At 55.3% G+C, this 27,819-nt stretch overlaps 3 protein-coding genes across 3 annotated transcripts in view; 2 read left to right on the top strand and 1 right to left on the bottom strand.

Annotated features, from left to right (window-relative positions):
* The window catches only part of Psca (prostate stem cell antigen), a 1,185,392-nt gene that overhangs the window by 300,776 nt on the left and 856,797 nt on the right, over positions 1 to 27,819 (top strand). The gene's annotated exons all lie outside the window — the stretch shown is intronic.
* On the top strand, positions 5,762 to 11,693 carry Ptp4a3 (protein tyrosine phosphatase 4A3). Its single transcript, XM_051202692.1, has 5 exons — positions 5,762 to 6,657; positions 8,483 to 8,575; positions 9,836 to 9,966; positions 10,563 to 10,637; positions 11,239 to 11,693. The coding sequence occupies exons 1-5, from the start codon at positions 6,553 to 6,555 to the stop codon at positions 11,354 to 11,356; spliced, it is 522 nt and encodes a 173-aa protein (XP_051058649.1). The 5' UTR covers positions 5,762 to 6,552; the 3' UTR covers positions 11,357 to 11,693.
* Positions 13,423 to 27,819, bottom strand: part of LOC127235226 (maestro heat-like repeat family member 5) — a 62,290-nt gene continuing 47,893 nt past the window's right edge. Inside the window, exons 21-31 of the mRNA XM_051202465.1 lie at positions 25,332 to 25,491; positions 24,199 to 24,379; positions 18,318 to 18,462; positions 17,791 to 17,905; positions 16,913 to 17,056; positions 15,590 to 15,766; positions 14,925 to 15,080; positions 14,367 to 14,489; positions 14,111 to 14,213; positions 13,844 to 13,918; positions 13,423 to 13,600 (exon numbers count right to left, since the gene is read on the bottom strand). Coding sequence (XP_051058422.1) covers positions 13,500 to 13,600; positions 13,844 to 13,918; positions 14,111 to 14,213; positions 14,367 to 14,489; positions 14,925 to 15,080; positions 15,590 to 15,766; positions 16,913 to 17,056; positions 17,791 to 17,905; positions 18,318 to 18,462; positions 24,199 to 24,379; positions 25,332 to 25,491 — 1,480 coding nt within the window. The 3' untranslated portion in view covers positions 13,423 to 13,499. The remainder of the gene's footprint in view (positions 13,601 to 13,843; positions 13,919 to 14,110; positions 14,214 to 14,366; positions 14,490 to 14,924; positions 15,081 to 15,589; positions 15,767 to 16,912; positions 17,057 to 17,790; positions 17,906 to 18,317; positions 18,463 to 24,198; positions 24,380 to 25,331; positions 25,492 to 27,819) is intronic.

Here is a 27,819-nt window from a genome sequence, read left to right as displayed (position 1 = left end):
GGGGAGGAAAGAGGTTTCCTGTCAGCCTTGACTGTCTTGAGGCACCTGTGTCCACTTGATGCCCTCAGAGAGCACAGAGGTGAGGGTGGGCTGCTGGAGGTCAGAGGTCCCAAGTTTGGAGACCTGTGGTGCCTGGTAGACCTCATGAATGATCACCTAGGTCCACTGTGTCCTGCCAGCCCCCAGGAACGACAGATACAGCCTTCGGTCTGCAGTAGGGTTGGTGGAGCTGGAGTCTGGCAATATGAGGGTGCCCATGGGAAGTGGGAGCCTGGGTCACCAGAGCACCATCATGCCCCACGGGGCACTGGCAGGGGCTGTAACGAAAAGTAAAAGGCCTAGAGACCCGTATTGGGGTTTAAACTTCAAGCTGAAGGTCAGAAAGGCAAAGCAGCCGGCCACTAACTCTTAACCTCACGTTCAGGCCGAAAGGGTTAATCCATGCACAAGCCTCTTCACCAAGCCTCAAACTGCTGCCTCTCTTCAGCATGGCTGGAGAATGAATGCCTCCTACTGACTACTCAGGACCCCGCTCCTGTCTTTTATGCCCCTCTAGTGCTGGGATTAAAGGCGTGTGATCTGTTACTCTTTCAGACTGATCCAATCTCATGTATCCCTGGGTGGCCTTGAACTCAGAGAGATGTGTCTGCCTCTTAATCTTGAGTCCTAGGATTAAAGTTGTGTATCACCACCACCTCCTGGCCTCTGGCTGCGGGCACTAAAGGCACGTGCCTGGCCTCTATGGCTTGTGGTCAGCTTTGCTTTTCAGAATCCTCAGGCAAGTCTTAATAAATCATAAATAATTTATCACTACAGGGGCAGCAGGTGACTGCCTGCTTGGAAACCCAGGTCTGTTTCCTCACAGCTGTTTCCAGGTCACAGCCCAAGGGCTCCATGACATGAAGGCTGCTGACACCACCTTAGAGGGTTCCTTCTGTCTCTGGCGATGCGCCCACTTGTAGAGTTGGTCTTACGCACAACAGGGGCTAGCACTGGCCTCAAGTGGCACAGGGTAGATGGTCAATGTAGACACCAGGAGTGTGCCCATCTCCCTCTTGAGTCGCCTCCTCTGGGAGCCCTTCCCTCCACCTCCCCCCACCCCCAGAGCACCTGCCACTTGAGGCTTCTCCTCATGGTCCCCATCCTGTGCATGGCTTCAAGTATCCTTGAGGGACTAAGTTTGGGACGCCCCCCCCCCAGGATGCGAAGGAGCAGCTGATATGGTGGCTTCCTCTGGGAAAGCATTCAGCTGCCATTAGGTGGCATGGGTGTCCTCTCCTCTAAGGTTCCCCCGGACCTCGAGGGCTGAGGTCTCGTGATAGGTTCTGGATGGTTCCCCAATCTGGACCTCTGCCTAGAACGCTGGGTCATTTGTTCCTTCCATAAACAAGTGGGAGCTTCTTGGTGCCAGGCCTGGGTGGGAGGTGGTGTGGGGGGTGGAGCTTAGTGCTAGGTTCTTCCTCCCATTAGAGATGCCTTCCCTGGGGCTGGGCACATGGCCAAGGAGACTGGGGGTGGCGTGGGGTTAGGGTGAATGTTTAGTGAGGGGGTTGCACCCTTAGAGCTGTAGGGCACAGGATGCAAGAGCTTTGGATGGCTTCCTGGGGACCGGTGTGGGTGGAGCCTGCTAGGGTCTCTCCTCTTGGCCCCAGAGATGGCTGCTCTGGGAGGGCTCCAAGAAGGCTCTGGATGTGGTATATATAGACTTCTCCGAAAGGCCTGGGGCCCTGCCAGCTGCAGCAGGTGCCCCCAGGCCTAGCTAGAGGCCCCAGATGGGGGTAGCACTGGGGCCTCATTTGCAGCCTCGGCGCTGGGTGCATAATTTCAGAAATTGCTGGGCCTGTCACTAACAAACCCTTTTCCAGATGTGGGCCACCAGAAGTGGTTTGCCTGTTTCTTATCCCAGCCACCTGGGGCTGGGACCTGTAGGATCTCCAAGGGTAGGCAAATTCCCAGACATGGTCCAGCTTCCTGGCTGGGTGACTTGGATAGTTTACTCAGTTCCTCTGATGGATGCTGGTGCCCTGTGTAGGTGCAGGTTCTGGTGAGGGTGTGGGTGTGGACTGGAAGCCAGAGTCAGGGCAATTACTGTCCCCCCAACCCCCTCTGGGCCCTGTTGTTTTTCAAGACAGGGTTTTTCTGTGTAATAGCCCTGGCTATCCTGGAATTCACTCTGTAGACCAGGCTGGCCTCAAACTCACAGAGATCCGCCTCCTCCCTAGTGCTGGGATTAAAGGCATGTGCCCCCACTGCCCTGCTGTGCTGGATCTATTAGCATGGTATTTTCTGGGGATCTCTTGTGGCTACCAGACTTTCTGGGGGTAGCTGGATGGGGCTCCTGTGGGACCTTCCAGCCTGGACACGATCAGCCAGACAAGAGTGTGTGTGTGTGCCAGTTTGGCTAATGAGACTGCTCTCTGGTAGTATGGGGTGTGGCATGCCCTCTTTTAGCCCAGGTCCAACCTTCCAGAGCCCATTCCTCTTCTTGGTAACAAGTACTGATTGCAGGGCCAGGCCTCTGTCTGGGAGCTAGGCTTGGAGCAGGGTTCCCAGCAAGGCAAAGCCTCTAGGGATACTGAGAGTCGAAGCTCAACAAACCCTGCTCCAGAAGGCTCCCAGGGTGATACAGCCACTGCGGCAGGTGTGGACTGACATCTGTCTCCATTCTTGGGCTGGATAGCACGGGGTTCCTGTCTGGGATGCCCCAGGACAAAACCAGGACTCTGCTGTCGCCGCCGCCGCCGGAGGCAGTGGAACCTCTGAGATCCTGCTGTGAGTGCCTTGCAAGGCTGCAGGAGATCTGGGTGGCTGCAGAGTCGGCTCCTCTGCTGTGTGGCTCTGGAGTGTGCCTAGGTTCAGTGCCTCAGTTTCCTCAGCTGTAGGCTGGGGTGGTGGCGGTTCTTAAGGTGAAGTGAGGGTTAGTATGTGCTGGACACAGTAGCTGCTCAGTAAATGCATACGAGGCTGGAGAGCTGGGAGGGGACCGCCAGGCCGGTGACCCTTCTGCAGAGGGAAGTCCTTGCCTAGCAGGATGCGGAGGGGAAGGCTGGCGGGTCCACGGTGGTCCTCCCCCTTCCTCCTTCCTCTTCCTCTGCTGGCCGCGCCTTTGTTTGCCCCGCCGGCGCGCTATCTTTAGGCAGCAGGTGCGGGAGCCGCTGTGAGTCGGGTCGCCCGCCGGTCACCGCCCCCCACGTGACGCCGGGCGCTATAAATAGCTGGGCCGCGGGCGCCCAGCATCCGCCCGGAGCCGGCGCCGCTGCGGAGGGCGCGCGCGGGTCCCGGCCCGGCCGGCCGGCGTATGGAGGCTGCCGCACGCCTGTGGGCGCGGGTGAGCCGGGCTAAGGGCGGCGGGGACCCGGCCCCGAGGACACTTCCAGACCCTAACCCTACTGGGATGGGGCCTACAAGGGATGGCGGCTCCCTGGCGGGCTGGGTGGGAAGCTCCGCTGAGGACCGGGAGCTGTGTGCCCTCACCACACCCCACCACGGGTCCTTGGGGTCCCCAGCCCACCCATGAGCAGTCTTACTTTTCCTAACGGCGCAAAGCCCTGAACTGCGACCCCTGACTCCGAGTGTCACACAGGGTCCCATTTAGGTCCTATTTAGGTCCCTTCTGAAGCCAGATGCACTCCCACTCCATCACTCGAGGGTGGGGCCTCTGTGAACCTCTCTCCGTGTCTTCTTTTTCCCTGGGGTTCAAGTGTTCCCGATTATTAGACTCCATGTTAAGAAAAACCGTACTGCTGGACGGTGGGGGCTGGCCAGAGTTCAGAGAAGGTCCTTCCATGCCCCTCTGGCCCACGCCCTCATCTGGCAAACGGGGACAGAAATGGGTCTTGAAAAAACGTGCCGGTTCTGGGAGCAGCAGCGTGCTTAGGATACTGCAAGAGAAGACTGGCTGGGATAGAGAAGGGCCTTAGTAGGGTTCCTAAGCACAGCACAAGGAGCGGTGAGGATGTGCTGGCTTGAATGAGTGCCTGGACCCACAATGGTGAGGCAAGCTGAGCTCTGCATCTGCTTTCACTGGAGCCGCTGGCCCACGAGCCTTGAGTCAGATCTGTTGGTTATCTGGGCTTCTCAACCCCATAGAAAAAGTGATGTGTCAAGGGAGGGGGGCTCCTTTTTGCGGGAGGGCAGCCTCGGTGTGGTCGAGCCTGTGTAGAGGTGACTGAGGCACGCTGTGGGTCTGCGTGTTGCTTTGCCCTCACTAGCCCCGATTGCAGTGGACTGTGCAGTCCAGCCTGGAGACATCTACACCTGGAGCCCTGGTCTCCATCCCCTCAGGCCTGGCGGGGGGAGCATTATGGTGGTTCAAGTTTCCTTTGCCCAGATGGCCAGGGCGATGTTATGAGTAGCAGAGCTAGACCATGGCTGTTGCTCTTAGGGTTCCACAGCTCCCCCCCACCATCCCATACTGCAGCTGATAGGAGCCCTGCCAGTGTTCTCCAGCTTCTTGGGGCCCGCTCTTTTCTTCTGCACACACAAGGGCATTGCACACGCGGGAGGCCCCTCCCAGGGGGCCCAGGTGTTTGTGTTATAACACGAGGCTCTCCTTGCTTATGCTTGGGCTAGTTGTGGCTCTGCATGCACAGGGGTTGAGAACCCAGCCAGCCAAAGCAGGCACAGGACTCCTTTACAAGGCGCCCCTCCACCTTAGCCCTGCCAAAATGACGGCAAGGACTAGCTGTGAGCCGTGGCACTGCCCTGGAGTGGAGTACTGAGATGTTCCCAGGTGTAGAAGGCGGTGAGTGAGGAGCCTGCACTATCTGGTACAGCTGAGCCTTGGACAGTGAGGACTGGGCCCACACCGTCCCAGGCAAGAGTCCCAGGTCCTAGACCGGGCCCTTCCTGCAGCCAGGCTGAGGCTCTCAGGGCCTGGCTTGCGTTGGGGGGCAGCTGGAAAAGTGGGTGCTGAGGCACAGGCAGAGGTAAGAGGTATGGGCAGAATTCTTCCAGGAGGGGCCTTCCTTTGGACAGAGGGATGCTGGGTGGGGTATAGGTTGGATCCAAGGGCTCAGGCTCTACTAACCACTGGGCCATAGCCCAAGGGACTGTGGAGCCATCTTGTTCAACCCCTCACTGTGTAGGTGGGGACCAGGTCGAGAGAGGCCAGGGTCTCCCAGGCCCTTGAGAGGGGGCTAGCTTCCGTTTTGACCCCTTGCAGCTAGTACATTTGGAGAGGAGATGGGGAGGGAGGGCTGAGGCTGATGCCCTCAGGTCCCTGTTGTGGTGTGACCCCCTTCCTGGCCACCTGTGCTGTCACCTCCTTGGCATGAGCCTGGCAGCTGACCTTTTGGACTGTGGTCTCTTGAAGGGCAGAGTATCTTGTTTACCTCTAGTGCCTGGCAAGTCCCAGTAAGTAGTGGCTGTGGGTGGAGCTTGCAGAAAGCCCGAGGGGCAGCAATAGAGGCCACTCACCCCCTGTCCCTCTGGCAGTACCCACTGTCCCCTGTGCTGTGGCTAGCAATCCTAAGGAAAGGACCACTGTTCTCATGGTCCTTGAGGTGGGGACCAGGCTTGGTGGTCTGGCCTCTGTTGCTGTGGGTGCACTCTTGTGGGGTTCTTATTGCTCCTGGAGTGACCCCTGATACCCTCTTCACTCACTCTTTTGTGACCCCAGGAGCCCGGGCAGCCCTGACATGAGATGTCTGTCCCAGAGTGTTTCCACACGGAGAATTTGAAGCCGAATTTGAAGCCCAACAGGAACTTCCCACTTCTTTCTCCCCTCCCATAGACCGTGCCTTCTGAAGAAGACCCCGTGTGCGTTTGATGGAGGAACTCCAGGAAGGCAACTCTAACAACTGCTGTCCCCAGCATCGTGGGTGCTGTTGCTGAGGAGGCCCGCGCCTCTCTGGCCCTCACCATTTCCCTTGCCTCCCAATGGCCTCTGCTGCCAGGCCAGAGGCCAGTGCTGCTGCCTGAGCCAGCTGCCCCTCTCCAGGACTTGCGGTTCCCTGATGGGGTAACGTGACAGACACCCGGGATCAGAGGCTACCTGCCCACCACGGCCCAGGGCCACAGGAGTTGGTTGAGTTCAAGTTCATTTTCCCTTTGGTCCTGAGTGCTGGGGGGCTCAGCTGTGAGCAAAGGGGACTCTCCTCCATCCACCCATGCAGAGAGGGTGTCCCCAGCGACAGCCCTACAGAGGACAGTGTTCTGCGGCCAGAGCCACCAACTTGAAGCTCTCTTTACTCAGTTTTTTCCGTTGTTATTTTTATTTTCGCTTCCTTGAAACTACTCCACTCTGAGGGACAGGACTTTGGAGCCGTCCATCTTACTGGGGGAGGGGGGATTTGTTATTTTTCCTCTTCTTTTTTAGAATTGGGTTTTTCTTTTTGGAATTATCAACCACCAGGCAGCTTTCCTCTCCTTTTCCCAAGTTATTTGCACAATATTTGTGCGGGGTGTGGGGACGAGGTTTTTAAGAAGTCTTTTATTTTTTGGTCAAGCACGGGGATCTCACTGGACTTGGTTTGGGGGGCTGGGGGACCCCCCTTGCAGCCCTTGCTGGCTGGTCCTCTACGGGTCCCCAGACCCGGAGGAGGAGGAGGCATGGCCCGCATGAACCGGCCAGCGCCTGTGGAGGTGAGCTACCGAAACATGCGCTTCCTTATCACCCACAACCCCAGCAATGCCACCCTCAGCACTTTCATCGAGGTGAGCACACTGTCAGGGCTGGGTGGGTGTCCTGGGTGGCTCAGGGTGTGATGGGTGCTGGTGATCAGCTGGGATTCCTGGAACTCTGGTTGCATTCAGGCTTGTGGGCTCTGGGCCGTTGTCTGGACCCTGGGCGACCTTGGCCTCTGCAGAAACTGAGCAAGAAAGAGGCTGATAAGACAAGGGCTGATGGGGAGATGGCCTGGAGACAGGCAGATGGAAGATGGGCTGGAAGAGCTACCTCATGGCTAGTCCAGACCACAAGCTCAGGCTCCAGGAAGTCTTGGGGAAAGCAAAGTGACTATTGCAGCTGAGAGGTGGCATGTGGAGAGTCTCCAGATGTCTGTTGTCTGTAGCCACCCTCACTCCAACCCCAGACGTGACAGGTATTTTTTCAGAGCCTGTGTGGGGAGTAGAGGTGGGGGCCGTCAGCATGGCCTCCCTGGGGCCCCCATGCAGGGCTCCTTGCTGCAGACCTGGAATTCCTTGCAGAGTCAGCAGCAGGAGTGCTGGGCAGTTTGTGGAATGGACTTTTGTGGCTTTAGGTTCTTAGTTCTCGCCTCTGTGACAGGAGCTAAAGCCCCATGGGCTTGTGGGCATCAAAGCAGGAAAGAATGTAGGCCAGTCTCGGAGAAACAAAACAAAACAAACAAAAAAACCACCAGGAAAGAATGCATAGAGGAAGACAGTGGACGTCCTATATCAGGGAGCCTAGGTCCTGAACACATACCTGGGTTAGGGAAGACTGCCCCTCTCACCAGCGAGAACCTTGATAACAGCAGAGCCTGATGAGGGACTAGGAAAAAAAAAAAAAAAAAAAAAAAGCACCAGGACAAGGGCCCAGTGTGTGGCCAGGATGAGTCTACTTCTCTTGCAGTTGAGATGATTGATAGTAGGATGCAAGGAGGGAGGAGACAAAATGCCCTGAATGACTAGGGCTTCAGCATGTGAGTAGAATCGAGGCTCAGTGTAGGCATAATGAGGGTTCACGGTGTGAGTAGGGTTGAGTCCTTGGTAGCTTTCTCCTTGACAGACTCTGCAGCGTCCCCATCGTCTCTGAGGTGGACGCTCCCTCATTTTTCTCGCACTCTCAGAATAGTAGGGTCCTGGCCTTGCTGTGTCCGGTGTTCCCGTCATGTGGCCAGCAAGACCCAGTCATTCCTCACCACTCCCAAAATATCCACTGGGAGCAGGTAGGTGAGGGTTGGCCCTGCCTGTGGCTATGGGTATAAATACCCCATGTTGCCTGTGAGCTGAGTGAACTTTGCTCTGAAGGGATGGGGTTTCCCCAGTGGTGTTTGCTGCCTGCCACCCTGCTGACTCTGAGTCTCCAGCACCTGAGGTCTGCTTGCTGGAGACTCCAAATGGCCTCGTGGAACACACTCAGACAGCCTAGGGAGGGAGGACTGTGCAGATGTAAGGAGGCCTGGGCTACCCTGCCGGGGACTGAAGGGCTTTATCTGAAGAGCCAGGCCTTACTGCAGAAGCCCTCTGTCCTGGGTGCTGCTGCAGCGGCATGAGGGACAGGGCGGGGCTGAAATCACAGTGATTGAGCTATGCATTTTAGCGGACACAGGTGGGCTTCTTAGTTTCTCCAGGGTAGGACAGGGACAGGTGACTTGGAAGCACCAGCAGAGGCTACCTTGCCAGCCACTAAGCATCCAGGCCCACCCAGTTGCTTTATGAGGTCTGCTTGTCTCAGGGGAGGTGCCTTGAGGGGACACAGCTCTGCTTAGGAGCTCCAGAAGGGCAGGCCTTTGGGGACTCAGCAGGGGTAGTAGAGCTCTGGGCTCCTAACCACCCCCTTCCCCTCTTCTCACCCCAGGACCTGAAGAAGTATGGGGCTACCACCGTGGTGCGTGTGTGCGAAGTGACCTATGACAAGACCCCTCTGGAGAAGGACGGCATCACTGTTGTGGTGAGGGGCATATGGCTCTGGGCACCGTGATGCTGGGCTCTCTGTTGCCACCCGATGCATCCTGGGAGGTCTGCCTGGGCTGGTGTGTGGGGCAGATGACTCTGAGGAACCCCCACCCTCAGACTAGCCCCTGAGGCCAGGTGGCAATACTTGTTCTTGGCCACAGACAGCTTCCAAACACTGGGCTTGTCTGTGTTGGGGCCCGTGGGTCCTGTTACGTGCTCCAGGTTCACTGGCAGCCTGTGTGCGGTTCCTTTGTGGAACCAGACATTCTCTGAGACCACGGTGAGAAGAAGTAGGGCTTACACGGGGAGCGGCATTCCCCACCTGCTGCGTGTGTTTGGCACTGGCAGCCCTGGCTGGTGAAGATGGAGGCCCTGGGGCTCGGCAAGTGCCTGCTTGGCTCCCCTACGGCTCCCAGGGGACCCTCTTCAGCCTCTCATTGCCTGCTGTGTGGGAGCCTGTCTCCAGGCAGCAGTGGCTCCCAGGAGACCCTGCTCAGAGGCAATGGGTAGGGATCCTAGCTGCTGTTTCCTTGGCTTCTTGACCCTGGGGGCTCAGCTAAGGGGGAGGAGGGGCAGCCTCGGAGAACCGGTCACGGTGCTTGGAGGGTCAGAGCAGAGCCAGTTCCTTGGCACAAGGCCTCTCTTCCCAGTGCAGTGCCCAGATGAGTCAGGCCTCGTGCGTGCCGCACACCCCGACTGGCTGTGCTGAGGCCCTGGTGTACTGTCCCCAGCACCAGAGTGACCCTGTGAGGACCCTTTGTCGCTGGGCTCTCTTATCCACTGCCTACTGTTTGTAGAGGGAGGAAGAGCTCGGGGTCTCGCGGGCCTGGGAGGACTCCTGTCGTTGACCCTTCTCTGCTGTGAGATTCCCAAAGGCTGTTCTGAGACTCAGGGGCCTCCGGTAGTGCGGGTGTCCAGGGGAGGGTGAGTGTGAGATGAAGGCATGGCAGTATCTTGGCACAAGGTTGCCCAAGCAGGTCTCCCTCCCTCAGGAGAGACACGGGTTAGACTCAGGACAGCCACATTAACTGGTGGCGTCCAGGAGCTGCCCAGTTTGGAGACAGAGAGAGGTAGAGAGAGCCCAAGAGCCACCCTCCACCAGCCAGCTGGGCCCATCTCTGTCTTCTCCACACTGTGCCCCAGCACACCCTCTTCCCCATGCAGGCTGGCTCCCCCCTCCCACCTAGAACTCTGAGGGACAGGGGAAGGAAAGCTAACATCCATAGGACAAGTCCTTAAGCATCTTCCTCTGTAGGACTGGCCCTTTGATGACGGGGCGCCCCCTCCTGGCAAGGTGGTGGAGGATTGGCTGAGCCTGCTGAAGGCCAAATTCTACAATGACCCGGGCAGCTGCGTGGCTGTGCACTGTGTGGCAGGCTTGGGAAGGTGAGTGACGGTGGCATTCATGCCTCTGTTGCTGCTGGGAGGGCAGCCTCTGCCTCTGTGGTCTGACTTTATTGTTTTGTGAATTTGGGTGTGGGCCATATCCACTTGACCTTTCTAAGCCCCCGGGGTTCCCAGGCAAGTCCTTTCACAACCCGGCAGGGGAGGGCTTCTGCTACCGTCCAGTCACTGCACCTCAAGCAGAAAAAGAGCTGCTATAAAGACATGCCTCTGGTCACCCCGGCCTGATCCATGTTCCAGGAGGAACATCTGCCCACACTAGAAGGAAGTGAGCAGGCAGGGGAGCACCCCCTTGCAGGAGGGCTGGAGGGTAGGCAGGCTCAATGGCCAAGTATGCTTACAGCTGTTTTTCTAGGAGTTTACGCACAGTCTGCATCTCCTCAGGTTGCACAGGAGGGGCAGGAGGAGCCTGGCCAGAGGGAGTAGTTGGGCTGTCTGGAGTCTGTGAGCTCCATGGGCAAGTTGAGGGGACTGGGGGGTAACAGGCTCTCGTGCCCCCCCCATTTTGCCAGGTGACCCGAGGCAGGGACGAGATTCGGGGTGGCGCCTCAGATAACCAGTGTTGCTTGCTCCTGCAGGGCTCCAGTGCTGGTGGCGCTCGCCCTTATCGAGAGCGGGATGAAGTATGAGGATGCCATCCAATTCATCCGACAGTGAGTAGCCTGCGGGCATGGGTGCGTGCGTGCATGTGCGTGTGTGCGTGCGTGCGTGCGTGCGTGTGTGTGTGCGTGCGTGTGTGTGTGTGTGTGTGTGTGGGTAGTCCAGGAAAGGACTGCAAAGTTGATGCTGCACCCCTAGCCTGTGGGTTGTGTGTGCACATGTGTGACATATCCACCGTGGATATGCGGACGGTTTTGTGCTGCTCGAGATAGGCACAGCCACCTCTTTCTCCCTGGGGCAGGCCCCATATAGCCATGGCAGTGTGGGCCTGCTAGCCTGCAGGTGTCCTTAGGGAAGCCTGGGCTATAAAGATGGGCATGCAACCTAAAGAATTATGCTAAATGCAGACACATGGCACTGAGGTGCTGGCTAGCAAGGGCGAGATGTTCCCCAGCCTTCACTAAGCCTGGAACCCCAGCTCAGCTGACCTCCTGTGGGTCTGTCCACTCAAGGCCACATAGATAAGGACAAGAAAGGGCCTGCTCCAGTCCCACTGGAGTCCCACAGGGTCTGGTTTCCTGGGTGGTGGTGATGGGGGGTAAGCAAGGTGTCCAAGCCAGGCCTTATGGCCCCTCTGCCTGTCCTTGCCTGCAGGAAGCGCCGAGGGGCCATCAACAGCAAGCAGCTCACCTACCTGGAGAAGTACCGGCCTAAGCAGAGACTGCGGTTCAAAGATCCACACACGCGCAAGACCAGATGCTGCGTCATGTAGCCCAGGCCCTGGCCCTGTACACCCTTAACGCCTGTCTCTCAGTGCGTCTGTGTCTAAGGAGTCCAACGGCCGTGTGCGTCCCTGCTCTGTCCCTGCCAGCGCCCACGGCTGTCTTTCAGAGACTGCCCCGGGACCTCCTGACAGTTCCGTCCAGCCCCCTCCACCCCCTTGCCCAGGCCTCAACCCTGGCCTGTGGACTGCAGGGGCGTGTTTTTAACCACTGGGCCCGGTGCCTCAGCCGCGCTGCCCTCACCCTAACCCGTTTTCGGCACCTTTGTTACCAGATCCTGGGCCTTCAGGTGCTCTGGACTCTCAAGGCAATAAATCAGCAGCTGTGGATGTGTGTGAGGAGTGGTGCCGAGCCGGGGACTGGGGTCTGGATCCTTCCTGGGAGGCCATCTCTGCTATCCGGTGTAGTCTCCTTGCTACGTGCCTCCCTGGCACCCTCTGGTGGCCATGTAATGCTCCGCACCTGCCTTGTTTCTGCACGTTCTTGACACATTAGGGTGGATTCCCAGCTTGGACCGGTGACAGTTTGGGGGTTGGAACAATAGGAGGTGAGGCTGGGTCACCTCCTGCAGGACAGAATGGGGTTCACTTGGAACTTTCAGTGGCCTCCACTCTCCCATCGTATGCAGCCTGCGAGATTTGGCCACAGTGGCCACCGGCCTAGGGAATGACCTCCATTGCCCAGAGGAGGGAGAGGGTAGGGCGGCAGAGTGGTGTGGGGTACAGGCAGATATGAGAGTGTGAGAAAGCTGCGTGCTTGTTTAGGGTCTGCTCTTCCCACTCACAAGCCTTGAGCAGTACTCTGGGTCTTCCTTAAGCTGAGGACGGTGAGGGACAGGGCTGGCTATACGTGCCAGTGTGGATGCGCTTGCTGTCTGTCCTGTGGCACCGACACCACTTATGGATGTGATCCTCAGAGCTTTACAGACCCTGTCCCCTCTGTGCCTATAACACACCCAGGGAACCTCCCACCTGCACCTGTCCCCTGCCTTGGTTCCCTCCCTCTTTAAGGTCCCTATGTCTGCTCAGTGGCCTCCTACACTATCTCGCTTTGGTCCCAGAAATGAGGGCCCGCTTAGAGCCCCAGGGATCTCTGTTCCTGCCTGTGCCATCCCAGCAGGTCAGGTCTTGTGGCAAGGTACAGCCCTTTGGGGGTTGCTCCTTCCCTAAACTCGGCAGTGACGACCTTGTGTGTGTGCAGGAAACTCACAGTGCCTGTGGCATATTTGCACCAAGCCAAGTTTGTTTCAGCCTGCCATGCAAGTTTGCAGCACACTGTCCCTGCCCCAGGATGTACATAGTCCAGGGCTGGGAGAGATGGGCGCCAAGAGCCGCTCAGCTGAGGGCGTGCAGGGCTGACCTAACAGATCATGCAAGGCTGGGGGATGTAGCGCGGAGGCTTTTGGATGGTAGGCAGAGAGCAGGGTTGGAGGGCTAGCTAGAAGGTCCCTTGCTGGAGCTGGCTGGTCTAATGGGTCCTGAAAATGGTGGGCTGTGGTGAAGTCCCCTAAGCTCTATACCCACAGGGCCTGTCTGCGGTTTCTTAAATAGAGGCTGAGCGGGGAGGCTCTGCCTGAAAAGAAATTGGGGGCACTCTCAGGGAGTCAGGTACCTTCTTTTAGACTCTTGCAAATTTGGGGGGGTGTCTACAGCTGGAGGTAGATATCCTAGCTCTTCATTTGCAGCTGGCTTACCCTGATGGAGGAGGACCCTGCTCTGGGATAGAGAAGCCTGCCCCAAACCCCCTGCAGGGCTCTCAGCTAGGGACACCGGAGACTTTCTTGTCTTGGGTACCACTCCCGGAGCATGGTCTACTCAGCCATGGGTACTAAGGCCTGTGCTCCGAGAGCAGTCATTAGCAGAGTCTGTCACAGACTTCCAGTTTGTCTCTGCCCCCCCCCCCCCCCCGGGTCTGTCTCTGTCTGTGTCTTCTGAGAGCTTGGCGTGGCCACAGCAGAGGGCCGCGTGTGTTCCCGTTATGGCAGGCAGGATGCCGGCAGCTATTACATGTTTTTGTTGAATCTACATTTTTTTTTTCTTCTTTCAAATGGAAAAATGTTATACAACCAAGCTCTGTGGACAGGTTTGGGGAAGGGCTGTTCTGTGAGTAGAGGTGAGGGAGGACAGCTCGAAGTCACTTCCTTGATGTGGCCGACACCTCCCGAAGGAACGCAAGCTGTCTGCTGGCAAATTCCCGGATGCCAGGATCTGGGTCTTTTTTGAGATCTTTAAAAGCTTCAAGAGAGAAAGACAAGTCAAAGGTGAGCCCAGCCTGAGAGCAACCTTCTAGCCCCACAACTGCAGTTCAATTTGGGTAGGAGGACAGGAGGGCTCTTTCTGTCCATTGCCAGCATGGAGTGTCCTGGTGGGTGGGGTCTGCTCAAGAGGCCTGGGTCCTTGTCTTTGCCACCTTCTAAGATAGGCATGCTGCAGGAAGCTGGGAGGCATGGAGACAGGCCCAGGGTGTGGGCTGCTCACTGGAGAATAGCAGCTTGGTGTCCATGTCGTTTACCATCTGTGACACGGCCTGAGGTTGGTAGCAGGTAGTATACCCTATACAAGCAAGGTGGAGAGCCATGGCTGCTGGATGGAGGCTGCTCTGGCCCAGCCCCCAAGAGCTTCCAGAAGCCCCAAACTCCTTAGCCCTCACACCCTCCTTCCCATCCCCCTCTTCTCTTTCTCTGCTGTGGTGGGTGGGCAGGGCGAGGGCGAGTGAGGACTTCAAGCCTGGCCCATTCTGCCCACCTATAAAAAGAGCTGCCCAGGTCTTGATGTGGCGGTGATGGCTGTGCAGGTAGTTGATGGCCTGAGACAAGTGCATGCTGAACTCCTCCTGGCTGTGGGTCATCTGGCCAGAGGAGAGCCCACCTGTCACTGCCAGGGGCCTCACTCAGGGAGTGTTGTCATCTAGCCCTGCCAGCCTCGCCTCCCTGGGAAGGAGAGTCCATGGGGAGCAGTGATCTCAAGTGCCCATTACTGACCCTAAACCCTGGCCCCTCACCAGGCAGGTCCAGAGGAAGTGGCGGGCACTGAGGCCAGTCTCCCAGGCCAGTGTGCAGAACAGGGTGTGCCGTGGCTGCCAGTGGAGCAATACGGCACAGCGGTAGAAAGCAAACTTGGCCTGCTGTGGAGACAGCCATGGGGGGGGTCACCTTACTCCCCATGTGTGGCTGAGCAGGGTTTTCCATTCCCCGAGACCACAGCTGCAAGAGGTACCTCAGCATCCCGCTGGGTCACAGTGCCCCGTGGAAGGTAGGTAGGTACTCAGCTCTGTGTGAGCTTGTTGGACACAATAGAGAGCCCAGACAGCAGAGGTCCTGTCTGCGGATCAGCACGTGCACCGTGTGCCCACCATGTCCCACCATGCTCTGCTGTAGTCGGGAGCCCCACAGGCCCGGCTGGCCAGAGTGAATGTGGGAGTACCCAGGAGGGGACAGTGACCCGGAGAACCCTGAAGATGACTGGACCTTCTGCCACTTGCTCCTCTCTCCCACCCTCAGGAGACCTGACCTGACTGCTCTGTCCCTTGACCTTGAAAGGCTTGTGGGTGGGTACTGACCGTGACAACAGCTGGACACTGGTCCTTCAGGTGCAGGAGCAGAGGTACCATACTCTGGCACACCTGGGACCGCAGGCCACTCAGCTCCCTGTCTGCCATCGTTGCCACCAGGTCCCCAAACAGTGCCATAGCTGCTGCTCGAATACTGTCCCGCTCCTATGAGTCAGGGACTTAGGGAGAGGTCCCAGTGCTCCCCGGAGAGGTACCCCTACTCCCTTGGACTTCCTCAGTCAGGCTCAGGGACCCAGGGTAAGTAAGGTTGGTTCTCTTCCCTTAGATTTAGAAAAGGGCCAGGCCATCTCTCAGACAAGGTCTCGGGCCATCCTCACAGAGAGTCACCCTGGCCCCTGGTGCCCACCGTCACCCTGCCAGGGCCACGAGGCAGCTGGGTAACTTTCATTTGCTAGTGAAGCGGCGTGGGGTAGCCATTTTGGACACCTGGACCTGCCCGAGTGGTCTGTAGTGGGCCAGGACACGGAAAGGTTAGACAGGGAGGAGCGGAGTACCACCTGGTGGACATCTGGCCAGGTCTGGTGCACCTGTGGGCTCACAGTTCCCCTGGGTCCGGTGCCAGACCAGCGAGAGGGCAGAAAGAGTCCTGAAGCGTGCCGAGGGACGGGGAGGGCCCAGGGGAGCAAGGCCAGCCACGCTGTCTTTATGCTCACATCATCAAAGAAGTGTCGGGTGTTGATAGCGATGCTGAGACTCTGGGCACCGGCCCCCTCTGTGCCCAGGCGGTGCAGTACATCTGACACCATGCCCATAGTGCCTGCCACCACTGTCTCATTGTTCTGGAAGAAGCCATTGAGGAAGGCTGGCAGTTGGCCTCTGAGCAGGGCTCCCTGTGGGGGAAAGAGGTGGGGGTGGGTGGGTGGAAGGCACAGATCTGCCCGCTTCACTTGGGGTACCCGATCGAGCAGGTTGTTTCCTTGCCCTTGGGTCTAGGTCCTTATCGCTCCAGGGCCTGGGGCCATCTTTTCCTTCTTTTGAGCCCCACTTGGACTCCACTTCCATGCCTGGCTCCCTTCAGGTCAGATGGGGCCAGCCGGACAAGGAAAAGCTGGCCGGGAAGGCTGCATTTACTGAGGTGGACCTCCAGGACTTTCATGTTGCAAGGGACCATTGTGGGCCATTGTTACGCTTCTGCTGCTTGTTTTTCCAGCCTGTTCTGCCTGCCCCATTTGTTGGCTGTGTGTCCTGAACTCTGGACAAATGGCCAGAAAGCAACCGGATATTCCCACCTTTGAGCTGTTTATCAGAGCGACTTTCCCCCAAACTTCTAAACAGATTTTAAGCAAACTTTGTCTCCTATGCTCTGTTTGGTTAGAGTATTAAGTTTATCTTCGTAGAGTTATTTGATGGCAATGCAGACTTGGGCACCTGTGGGTGCGGTCAGTATGCTGGGATCTGGTAGGCTGGGTTCTGATAGAGAAGCCAAGGGAGGAACCAGGCATGCTATGCCTGCCGATTGGAAGCCCATGGCCTGCTGAGTACTGAACAGACCTTGCTGGAGTCTGGGAAGGGTTTATCAGGGCCTCAGCCCTTGCTCATTCCATGGAGCCTGCAGTGAAGATCTCAGGAACCCTAGGCCCCAAACAGGCTGGAACGGGGGAAGGGCAGGTCCCCAAGGCTGCATTGCAGTCTTCCTCACCATCGCTGTCCATATGGGATGTGGTTTGCCCATGGTGGTGGCACAGGGGACTTGGTTGGCAATGGAGAGTTGGAGGATAAGAGGGTGCGTGATTCTCAAGGGGTGCTCTCTCTGTGCCAGGTGAGGGGTGCTGTCTGACTGGCTCTTCCCTTCTCAGGGTAAGGAGACATGTTCTTGGGGAACGTGAGTGTGCTCTCTAAAATACATCCTTTTCTTAGATGAGGAAGCCGAGTCCCTTGGGGGAAGTCATTGTCCTGGGCGCCAGAGCTAGGGTTCCAACCCACTGGACCTTGTACACCCCCTGATGCTTGGGGCTACATGGCCCTCTGGCCCTCACCTTCTCCATGTGGAAGAGTATGTTTCCAAGGCCCTGCAGGCTGGCCACACGGATCTCAGAGCTGGTGTCCTGGAGGCTTCGAGCCAGTATGGTCAGGGCAGCCTGTTTAGAAAGCACCTCCAACAGGGCAGGACTATAGAGGAACTGGGAGCCCCAGAGAACAGCTGGCTCAGGCTAGGCACTCTCTCCTGGGCAGCCTATGTCTTTGTTGGGGGTTTGGGGGTGTGTGTCCAGGGCTTAGAGGAGGATGGTTGACCAGCATCTCCAAGGTACCAGGGTCAACAAGCATTTGAAACACTGAGGCGTAGAGCAAGTTATTTACCCGGCCTGGAGCCAACTTATACCCATGGAAGGCTCATGGGACATATGGAAACAGGACCCCAGGAGAGGCAGCTGGTGAATCCTTCCGGTGTAGTAGGAGGAGGCATAAGTCTCCCTCTCAGCTTAGAGACATGGTAGCTGGCACCAGTTATGGAAATAACCCCTCCTTTGAAGTTCTGCCTCTGCCAGAGCCCATGGTGGGGAAGTGGCCACAACCTAGCTCTTGTTGGACCATTACCCTCACGGCTCTAGGTTCTACGGTGGGAGTGCGTGGGGGGACCCTGAGTTACATGTGAGCAGAACAATGCCACGTTTGAGTATGAGCTGCTGAATCCATACCCAGGGCTCCTCAACTCTGCTAGGGTCATTGTGGTCAGGGAAGGGCAAAGATACAGGACCCCCTAGACTATAGGCTGAGAGGCGGTGGCCCCTGCAGAGCCGCAAGGGGCCAGCCTGGGCAGCTGTCCTCACGAGTTGAGTCAGGAGGGCTGAGGAGGCTGGCGGGTGGGACATAGGCTACCCGGGGCCCACTGCCCCCTCCCTCCTCCTCACTCTACCTCAACGAGGACCAGGATGGCTGTCTTTCTTTCTCGCTCCTGCTGGCTCTGCAGGCTGGGCAACAGGTAGCTGAGAACTGCCTTGATCTGTTTGCAATGATTCTGCACCATGGCCCTGGGGGGTGGGGGTGGGCAGGGCCTGGTTTTGTGGTCACTGCCCAAGAGTATACCTTCTACCACCTCCTAGGCTGGCCAGGTTGGGCAGCCAGCTAGCTACATCCCAATGTGGTGGAGTAGGCATGTGTCTCTGTGTGTTCTTCTCCCATGTGCCAGCCTGGGCTAAGCATGGGGGAGGCAGAGGAGGACCAGACAGCCTTTGTTCCTGAGGTCCTGGGACAGGGTGAGGCTGGAGGAGGATTCTGCACCTGCACACTCTGAGTGCATGTGTCTGGGAGTGTGGCACATGCCTCTTGTGCTCCAGGGTGCTGTAAACACATATGTAGACCCAGGATGCCTCAAGTGGAGGCTTAGGGCCTGGCCACTGTGGTTCATATGGTCCGCCTCCCCTTGTCTTACCCCAGTAGTACCTGGCAAGGAGGCCCACGGCCTGTGGGTAGGTGTGGATGGAGGTGAAGTGTTCCCAGGCACTCAGCAGTTCCAGATGAGCAAAGTCATGCCAGTGTCCCGTGGTGGACAGCAGACTCTTCAGCGCTTCCAGAGATGTGCTGCAGCCAAGCAGAAAGGTCAGGTCTATCCAGAGTTGCAGATGACACCCGAGCCTTCTCCTGCTCCGGGGGTGGGGTCTCTGGCTGTCCCGGCCTCCTGCTGAGGCCCAGGGTGAGCAGGGGTGTGCTGGGCATAAGGACACAGCAGAGCACATCTATCACTAGGTCCTGCTGGGATGGGTGTCTCAGTTACTTCTCCATTGAAGTGACAAAACACCATGACCGAGGTAACTTATAAAGGAAAGGATTCGATTAGGGGGCAGCAGGCAGGCGGGCAGGCGTGGTGCTGGGAGCTTACATCTGATTCACAAGCAGGAGGCAGCGAGACGGGGGGGGGGGGGTAGAGGGGAAGGGGGAAGGGCAATTTGGATTTAAAGAGTGCTTGGGATTTAAAACCTCAAAAGCCCACCCCAGTGACATACCTCCTCCAACAAGGCCACACCTCCGAATCCTTCCCAAACAGTTCTACCAACTAGGGACCAAGCATTCAAATGTCCCAGTGCTATGGGGGCCATTCTCATTCAAACCACCACAGCAGAGACAGTCATGCTTTCGCAGTAGGCAGAGTTCTTAGTTGCTCAGCAGCTGTTTTGGGTGCAGAGAAAGCACAGGAGACAGGGCTCTGGGTGCTCCTGGGCACTAGGGTCTTCCATGGCTCAGAGTGGAAAGGGTCTTAGATGAGTCTTGAAGGATGCAGATGTTTAAATACGGGCAAAGAAAAACAAGCAAGGAGCAGCTGGGAAGGAGGTGAGCTAGGGTGTGTGACATTGTGGAAGTCCAGAGAGGTTATTTCCACGTCCAAGGCTCCTCTGTCCTGTGTCTGTGAAAAGGACCCGGTGTTTGCTAGTTGTAAGGTACCTGTGAGGGGCCTCAGTCCAGTGTGCTCAGTGTAGGTCTGAATTCAAGCAAAAACTGCGGAATGCAGATTCGTGAAGCCCAGGGTGGCCTGGCTCCTTGACCATCTAAGGCTGTTTTTCTTGCAGTCCCTGGTTTGGTTGCTGGAGTGTGCGAGCCTTATGCTTGCTGAGCTCTCACCCGCAGCTGGCATTAAAAAGAGGTACCATAAAAAACATCTCCCATCAGTCAATGGTCACACCCACAGAGAGATGATGGTTTTCACAAGGGAAGAGGGTGAGAGGTCATTTTGTTCCTTTTGTGACATTCTGGAATCTTCCAGTCTTGGGGCACCTTGGGCCCATAATGACAGCTTATTCTTCATGGTTGATTTGTCCTCATGGCCACAGCCAGGGCTTCTGAAGGGTGGCCATCAGCTGATGTGAGTACTGTTGGGAATGTCTGCCCCATTCCAGGAGGAAGCCACAGTCTCAGGGGATCCCTACAGCTCCTCTTCCCCAGGCCAGAACTCCAAACACTTGCGTGCCATCTGAAGTTCACATGCATCCAGTGAAGAATGGTCCTTAGAGGTGACACCTGCCATAGGACAGTCCCATGACCCTCCAGAAGGTCCTACTGACTTGTCTTCAGACTGCATACTATAGCATCCCAGCGATGCCCAGCTGTAGTACTTATTACTCTTTTTACCTGCTGTGGCCCTCAGGAGGAGGCAATGCCTGTGTGCTCCCCAACAGCCAGCAAGACACCAGTACACACTTCCACAGCCCCCCAGTTCTTTCCTTTGTTTTCTTTTATTTGCTTAATAAGTAAATAGATTATGCACACGTGTGTGTGCGCGCGTGTGCTTACACACGTGTGTGAGTGCTCGTGTATGTGCAGGCATGCATGTACGTACTGTGTGCATACATGTGTGTGAATGGGGGCGTGAGCATGATACAGTGAATGAGACAACCATGGGGTGCCAGGTTTCTTCTTCCACCTTGGGACAGGTTTGCTGCTGTGTATGTGTGTGTGTCAGGTTCGCTGGCCTGCGAGCTCCCAGCAATTCTCTTGCTTCTGTCTCTCATCTCACCGTAGGAATGTTCAGATTTCAGATTCATGCGATCGAGCCCAGCAGTGGGGGGCTGTAGTGAGGTAGTCCTTCTGTAGCAAGTGACTATTCAGGTGGCTTGCTGTTTCTGTCCTTGCTGCACCTTTTGGAAGTTGTCCATCCGCATTTCCTGTCTACTCTAGTATTGTTAATTTCCTTCTCAGGTCTTGATGAGGTTGAAGATTAAACTATCACAACTATTATTCTCTCTTCCTAGTTAGATATATTAGGTACTAGACTTACGTTTTCCAGCTTAGGACAACTCTATTGTAAACTCCATTATGCCCTCACCCTAGGACTAGATATGTAGGTCATTTTGTTCTCGATTTTCCTTTTCTTAGAGCACACTTGTTATTCACTGTTTTGTATATAGTTTTGTATTAAGCCTAAATCTTTTCTTTAGACTAAAAGGGGAATTGTAGTGAGGTAGTCCTTCTGTAGCACTGACCACGCCCATTGGGGGGTGGAGCGATGGGCGGAGGTGACCTGAGGAAGGAGGTCGGAGGGGGCCAGGAAGGCGCTCTCTCTTTCTGGCGTGACTCGGACAGGAGAGGATCGGGTTGAATTTCCTGGTGTTCATCTGTCTAGGTTGTAAGTTATTTCTCCCTGAATAAACATCTATTCGGCCTATTTGTTTATCCTGATCCTTATTTACCGCAATAGGAGGCTTTGCCCCGTGAGCCGTATTTTTCTAGCCCCGTTTTTAATTTTGATTGAGGTGTAGTGCAATTCACATCACAGTTTCCTATTACAGGTAGTTTTAAGCAGATACATCAGTGACAGTAAACATAGCCATAATGCTGTGTAACTTTTCTACCTTCCATCTTCCCAGGTGGAAACTCCCGTTAAACACTGACTCCTGCCCCTGGCCCCCATCCCCCACCCTGCCCCAGCCCCAACCCCATCATCCTGTTTCCTGTCTTTGACTCCTCTAGGGACTTGATGTGAGTAGAATCCTACAATTCTTGTCTTTTTTGTTTTGTTTTGTTTTGTTTTGTTTTGAGGCAGGGTCTCAGGCATCCCAGGCTAGCTTTGAGCCGGGGATGACCTTGGACTCCTGCCTCAGTCACCAAGTACATGAATGTGATGCTCCACGTGTTAGAATGTCCCTTTAATTGTGAATTTGGTCTGTGATGGGTCATCTTGGTTGGATTCATAAGATCTTAGAAGATTAGTACATGCCTCTAGCTGCTCTGGTTCTTTCTGGTTTACACGTCCCTCTGCTTCTTGTTCACCAAGCAATGAAAAACAGCCCCAGCCAACATTCCTGCTGCCATGCTATTCTGCCCGAGTACATGGGGCTGAGTGGCCATGCACCGAACCCTCCGAAGCCATGGGCCAAAGTACAGAATTCCTTCTTTTAAATTGCTTTCCAGGTGTTTGATCATAGAAGTGAGGAAATTAACATATATTATCCCATTCTATTTTTCCATCCATCTGTCTGTCCATTTGCCCATCTTTGGACTTTAGTCTCTTGGCACATTTCCAGTTCTGGCCACTGTGATTAGTGCCTCTCAGCAAGTTTTCCAGACTCTTCTTAGGTACAAATTCAGAGCAAAACAGGGATTGTTGGGCCACACGGACATTCTATAGCCCGCCCCCCACCCCAGGGTTCATTGTCTGCACATCCAGGGCTGTCCGAATGCTCACGATCCTTCTGCCTCAGCTCCCTAAGCACTGGTATGGCAAGCATGTGCCACCGCACCTCATGCTACTGTTGTCTGAGGACCACACAGCTGCTCCATCTCACATTTCATAGGTGACGCCTACTTTCTGAGGCATGAGGAGTGCCAGCCAGCTTCCCTGGCTCCCCACTGTCACCCCTGTTCATGTGTCTGCAGGGTGGCTTGCCAGCCAGGCTGCTTTCCTCTACGGGAGGGGGGAGGATGGGGGGGGGTAGGTCCAAATCTTGTTCAAGCTCCAGGTGGATATGGGAGGCACACCTGATCAATCAGAGCACTGGATGTTTCTATTGGTTCAGGATTGGGTATATGACAGAATCTGGGCTAATCTACTCAACTCGGGGTATGCTTCAGGGCCTTTGGCTGCTGAGACTAGCCCTAGGACCTGTCTACAGGGTGGCCAGTGCGGAAAGAAGAGCTGATGTGGAAGGAGTAGCTTTCCATCCACAGGGAAAGCTACCCACGAGCCCAGGGGTGTGGCCACTCCCTTGGGCATGGAAACAGGCACCCCTGACTTCCAGAACCTTCCACCCCATGGGGTGAGGTCAACAAGCCGGAAAGAGGCAGAGATATTTGTTGTTAGATGTTGAGGGTACGGTAGGGACTGAGGGAGGTGTTGCTGTTTATAGGGGTGGCCATGGAGGCCGTGACAGAGAACTCTCAGGTGAGCAGAGTCCTGGGGGCAGCAGGCTTGGTGGGAAGAGGAGGGCAGGGAGGCAGAGGGAGGAGTCAGTCATCTGTGTTCTCCCCATCTTGCTGTGCTCTGGGAGGAGAATGTTTTATTAGCTTATTAGGGAAGATTCATGGGCTTTGCATGGTTGATGTGAATAAAAAAGAGATTTTTCTGCATATTGGAATTGCGAGGCAATCTGAGAAGTGACATTTTTTTTTCTCCCTCCCCGTGACGTGCCTCGGGGAGAGCTGTTAAAACTGACAAATTGCATGAAGCATATCATCACACAAACAAATGAAAAGAGTGAGTCCCAGCGGTTTTAAAAGACTTGCTTATTGGATTTCGGGAAATATGATCGGGCGCAAAGGGAAGCCCCTACTGTGGCAGGACAAAATGCCCCTCACGTCCTGGCCAGGTGGGTTGGTGACGTTACACACAGACCAGCCATCCGTGGTCCATCCTGGTAGTCACGGCACTGGCTATGAGGAGCGAGGGTTGGCTGTGGTTCAGGTCAGTGCCTCCTGGCTAAAGAATTGTCAGAGCCTCCAGGAACCTCTGCGGCTCCGTGTGTGTAATGTGGGGAGGATGGCTATGTCCTGGGCCCATTGCAAGGATCATATGGATCAAGAAAAGGTGCCCTGCTGGGTGTTGGTGGCACATTCCTTTAATCCTAGCACAGACAGGTGGATCTCTGATTTCGAGGCCAGCCTGGTCTACAGAGTGATTCCCAGGACAGCCAGGGCTACATAGAGATACCCTATATTGAACCCTCCTTTCCCCCTCCCCCCAGAAGATGTGCCCTGTGTCATAACTGAGTAGTTGTGTTCAGGGGCCCCTCGTTTAATAAGTGTCTGTGGAGCCAGGTACCCTAGGGGACAAAGAAAACAGGCACATGCTGTCTTTGAGATCATTTATGCTGGATGCTATCCATCCCAGCTACGGATGGCAGTTGGGATCATGGCTATTATAGCTGTCCCTTTTAGAAAGTTACGTTGGAGATATTCCCCACCACCCTTCACCAACAGTGTGGATGCTCTCATTAGGGCAGCCCAAACTCAGTTGTTGATATCCTTATAAGAAGTGGGCATTTAGACGCAGGCAGAGGACAGTATTATGGGATGTTGGAGACTGAGATTAAAGTCATGCAGCTTCAGGCTACAGACACATCCTTGGGAACAGATGAAACTAAGGGGATAATAAAGGGCAAGGCTGCGGACCCTCTGAATTAAGACTTCTGACCCCTGAAGTGGATGGTGATAGACTGCTATCTAAGCCCCACCCCCAACCCGGGGTGTGTGTGTGTGTGTGTGTGTGTGTGTGTGTGTGTGTGTGTGTGTGTACTGTTTCCTGGGCAGGAAGCCAGGAAGCTAAGTTTGTACTGGGTGTTCCTATAGGTGTGTGTAAGGCCCGGCAGTTAGCTGCCTGTGAGGCCCCGGACTCACCTCTGGGGACTTGGCATGGCAGCTTCCTGGGTTTTCTGCTCCTGCTCAGGCTCTGTGGGTTGGTTCAGCTCCAGGATATAGTGTATTTGGGCCAGAAAGGCCAGGAATAGCTGGGGAAAGGCATCCCGCACGGCTTTCTTGAACTCTCTCGCGAACTGTAGCTCATGAATTGTGTTCATGGCCTGTTGGGAGTTGGGCGAATTTGGATCTGAAGTGCTCGGATCGGCCAAAACCCATGCTCAAACATGCCTCTCCCCATGTTCTGATGGCTCAAGACCAGGTCTAAGTGCCCAGGCAATGGCATTTGACCTGTGCTGACTTACGTCACCTGTGTAGCCTCCACTAGAGCCTCTGGACCTGGTGCTCTAGTTTCCTGGGTGCTCCCCAAATGGTGCTCCTACCTCTGTGATCTTTTAGCTGATGTTCCGCAGCTAGGTGCATTCCAATCTGTGCTCCTCAACCCATGCTCCCTGACCAGTGCACCGCAGCCTAAGCCCCTCCTATATTCTCAGCACCGTGTCTGAGTGCTGGGTGTGGGGAGGCAGCTGTGTGCTCTGGGCTATCACTTAGGGGCCTTTGGAGCCAGGGCTCTGTTTAAGAAAGTGCCACATGGACTTTGGTACAGCTACTGCCTTGCAAGAGTCCAGCCAAAGGAGACAGGTATAGACATGGACACCTTAGCAAGCAGGTGTCCTGTTCCAGGGTGTGCAAACATGGTGTGGACTAATGGAGACAAATGGAGAGAGGGTCCTGCAAGGACACTGCTGCTAACTCTATGGCTCACCCAGAATCTATGATCACAATATGGGGTATGGCTTTGAGCCCCATACACTAGGCTTCAATTTGTACATTGATGGAGGCCCCTCTCCCCTCCAAGGCTGCCTCCTATAATCTTTAACAGCCCTACAGGCAGACCCTCCTGACTTATTGTTGAGGGCTCAGAGTCCTGAGCCAGGTCACTGGGAACTGAGCCTGGGGCCAAGGACTGTGGGTTCAGTCTCTGGGATGGACTGCCCTATGCCCCTTCTTCTCCAGATAGTGAGTGGACTGGGTCTCAACTCTCCTCCCCGAAGCCTGGCATGCCGACCCATGTGCTCACACAGCTGCCTGCCAGGGATGGGGTCAGAGACTCACAGCCAGTGAACGCAAGTAAGGCTGCTCTTTCGGACAGGAACTGCTGTGGCTGGCACTAGAAGGCAGGGGCCTCTTCTGCAGCCAAGCTATCAGCACAGCCAGAACCAAATGGCTTGCAGGCTGTTCAGCTCCCAGGGCTCTCCACAGGCGAAAGGCATGGCTGTGGACAGAGGGGGTGTTGTGAGTGCCACGCTGCAGCTCAAGCCTGCAGGGAGGGGGTTGCTGAGGTGTGCAGAGAGGCGTACTCAGATTGTAGCCCTGTCTGGAAGCTGGGCACGGTCCCTGCAGACATCTGAGACCCAGAGCAGGGAGGGCAGGTAAAAGTTGTCCTGACAGGGAATTGGGATGTCCCCTGAGTCTTGCTCTAGTATCCTTTGGGCTTTAGTGTTGGGTGGGAAAGGCTCTTTGGGGCCAAGACTAGGAAGGACATAGTTGAGTGGCCTCATAAATGTCAAGGGGGGTCACCTCTAGGGCCCCCTGGAAATCACCCCAGCCACAGCTGATACTTGCTAGGTGGGCACAGAAGATCCTAGGAATCTTTTACAGTGTGGCCACAGGATGGATATGTCAAGAAACGAGAGAGAGAGAGAGAGAGAGAGAGAGAGAGAGAGAGAGAGAGAGCCCTCTCTGAGTCTGAGATGTAAGATTTTCAATCACCGTCTCCCTACCTGTACCTTCAAATGCCCAGCACCTTGAAGGCAACACTCAGAGGAGAAAGACATGCAGAATTGACAACAATCCTTGCCGTCTTAGGGGTGGCAGCCTAGGGACGAACACAGATATGTCAGATAAAAAGTGTTGAGGACAAGGTGGCTTCGTGGGAAAAGGAGGGAGCCAATGGGACTAGCATTTGCAGGATGAGAGCCTGACAGCCGACCAAGATGGGCATGGCGCCGGCATCGGGAAGCTGTTGGTAAGAGCAGCTTCATTCAGCTGCACTGGGGGCTCTAGAGCTAAGCAGCCTTGGGAGGCATGGGGGCAGCGAGTAATAAAGAAAGGAAGCACAGCCAGAACCCGCAAACCAACAGACTTGAAAAGACACCTCTCAAAGAGACACATGGCCGAGGAAGAAGCACATGGAAGATGTGGCCACCTGGGCCAGCTGGGACCGGTTCATATTACTTCACGCCCACTGTGTCGGCATGGTCCAAGGAGTGGCCAGCATAAGCCCTGATGAGGATGCAGAGAAACTGGGATCCACACGCTGAGTAAAGCAGAAGTCCCTCTGGGGGTTAGATGTGATGTTGTCATGCAGCCTTGTACTTTCACTAAACGTGTGCACCCTCAAAGCCAGAGAACAGATCAAACACACACAGTTGTTCCATAATGTCAGCGAGGAGTTGGTTTCAGAGCATCCCTTGGGAGTGAACATCTGTGGATGCTCTAGCTGGGCATGGTGGCCCATGCCTGTCGTTTCAGAACTTGGGAGACTGCTAGAGGAGGATTGCGAGGGTGTGAGTATAGTCTGGGATACACTGAGTTCTAGACCGGCATAGGCTAAAGTCTCAAAAATCCAATCCGAACCAAAATAAACCCTGCCTAAATTCCTTGTATAACATGGTGACCTCTGCATATACCCTACACACACTTTTTAAGGTATACTTTAGTTGCCGTCCCCATTATATGAACTACCTAATATGAGGCAGGCCCCATGCAAGCAGTCATTAATCTGCATTGTCTGGGGAGTAGCGAGGAGCCTTTGTGGGGTTGGCATAGGCATGTTTCTGGGGAAATATTCTGACTCCATGGATGTGGGAGCTGCGGATGCAGAGGGGAGAATTTTTGTTTGCCAGTGTTGACAGCAAATTACTCATGCAGAAAAAAAGTGTAGACCACCTAGGTGTCCATCAGCAGATGAACAGACGAGCCAAATGTGGCACAGAAATGCAATGATATACCCACCACCATAGAGTACACACAAGGGAACACTGCCCAGCTATAAGAATAAAGTTGTGACATGTTTTAGCATAAGGGAAACTTGAATGTTATAATACCCAGCAGAGAGTCTCCTTTACTTGTCTGGAAAGACTATGGATAGCAAAGTCAATCCCAAACACATTGATGGAAAGAGTCAGGATAGGCTCACTACCAAATGGCAAGAAGAAATGGAAAATGGGAGGTGACTCGGTAGGTAAATGCTTGCCAGGCAAGTGCGAGGACCAGAATTTTGGTCCCCAGAAACAATAGAGATGCCAAGTGGGTGTGGTGCTCCATCAGTAATTCCAGTCTCCAAACGCTGAGACAGGGGGTCCCCAGAGTAAGCTGGATAATGAGATTAGCCACATCAGTGAGCTTTTGGTGGAAGACTGATTAAAGAAAGATGATTCCACATTCACATTTGCCTACACAGTGTCCATGCGAACATTCACACTCTTTTGTACACACATACGCAAAGAAAAATGAAACAGGAAGATGTCAAGTCAAGCTCAATCATGGAAGTAGCAATGAAGGTTATAAGATGACCAGCACCCACCAAATTGGACAAACC

This window comes from Phodopus roborovskii, unplaced genomic scaffold (assembly GCF_943737965.1).
Source record: "Phodopus roborovskii unplaced genomic scaffold, PHOROB, whole genome shotgun sequence".
In the NCBI taxonomy this organism is placed as follows: domain Eukaryota; kingdom Metazoa; phylum Chordata; class Mammalia; order Rodentia; family Cricetidae; genus Phodopus; species Phodopus roborovskii.
Note: the sequence above shows the minus strand (reverse complement) of the source record. Positions and strands in the feature narration are given on the sequence as shown.

Excerpts from the sequence above, each read along its gene's own strand:
- Ptp4a3 (XM_051202692.1), top strand. The coding sequence starts at position 6,553 with ATGGCCCGCATGAACCGGCCAGCGCCTGTGGAGGTGAGCTACCGAAAC. Across the intron at positions 8,576-9,835 it reads AGGACGGCATCACTGTTGTG|GACTGGCCCTTTGATGACGG; the intron begins GTGAGGGGCATA and ends CTTCCTCTGTAG. Across the intron at positions 9,967-10,562 it reads TGTGTGGCAGGCTTGGGAAG|GGCTCCAGTGCTGGTGGCGC; the intron begins GTGAGTGACGGT and ends TTGCTCCTGCAG.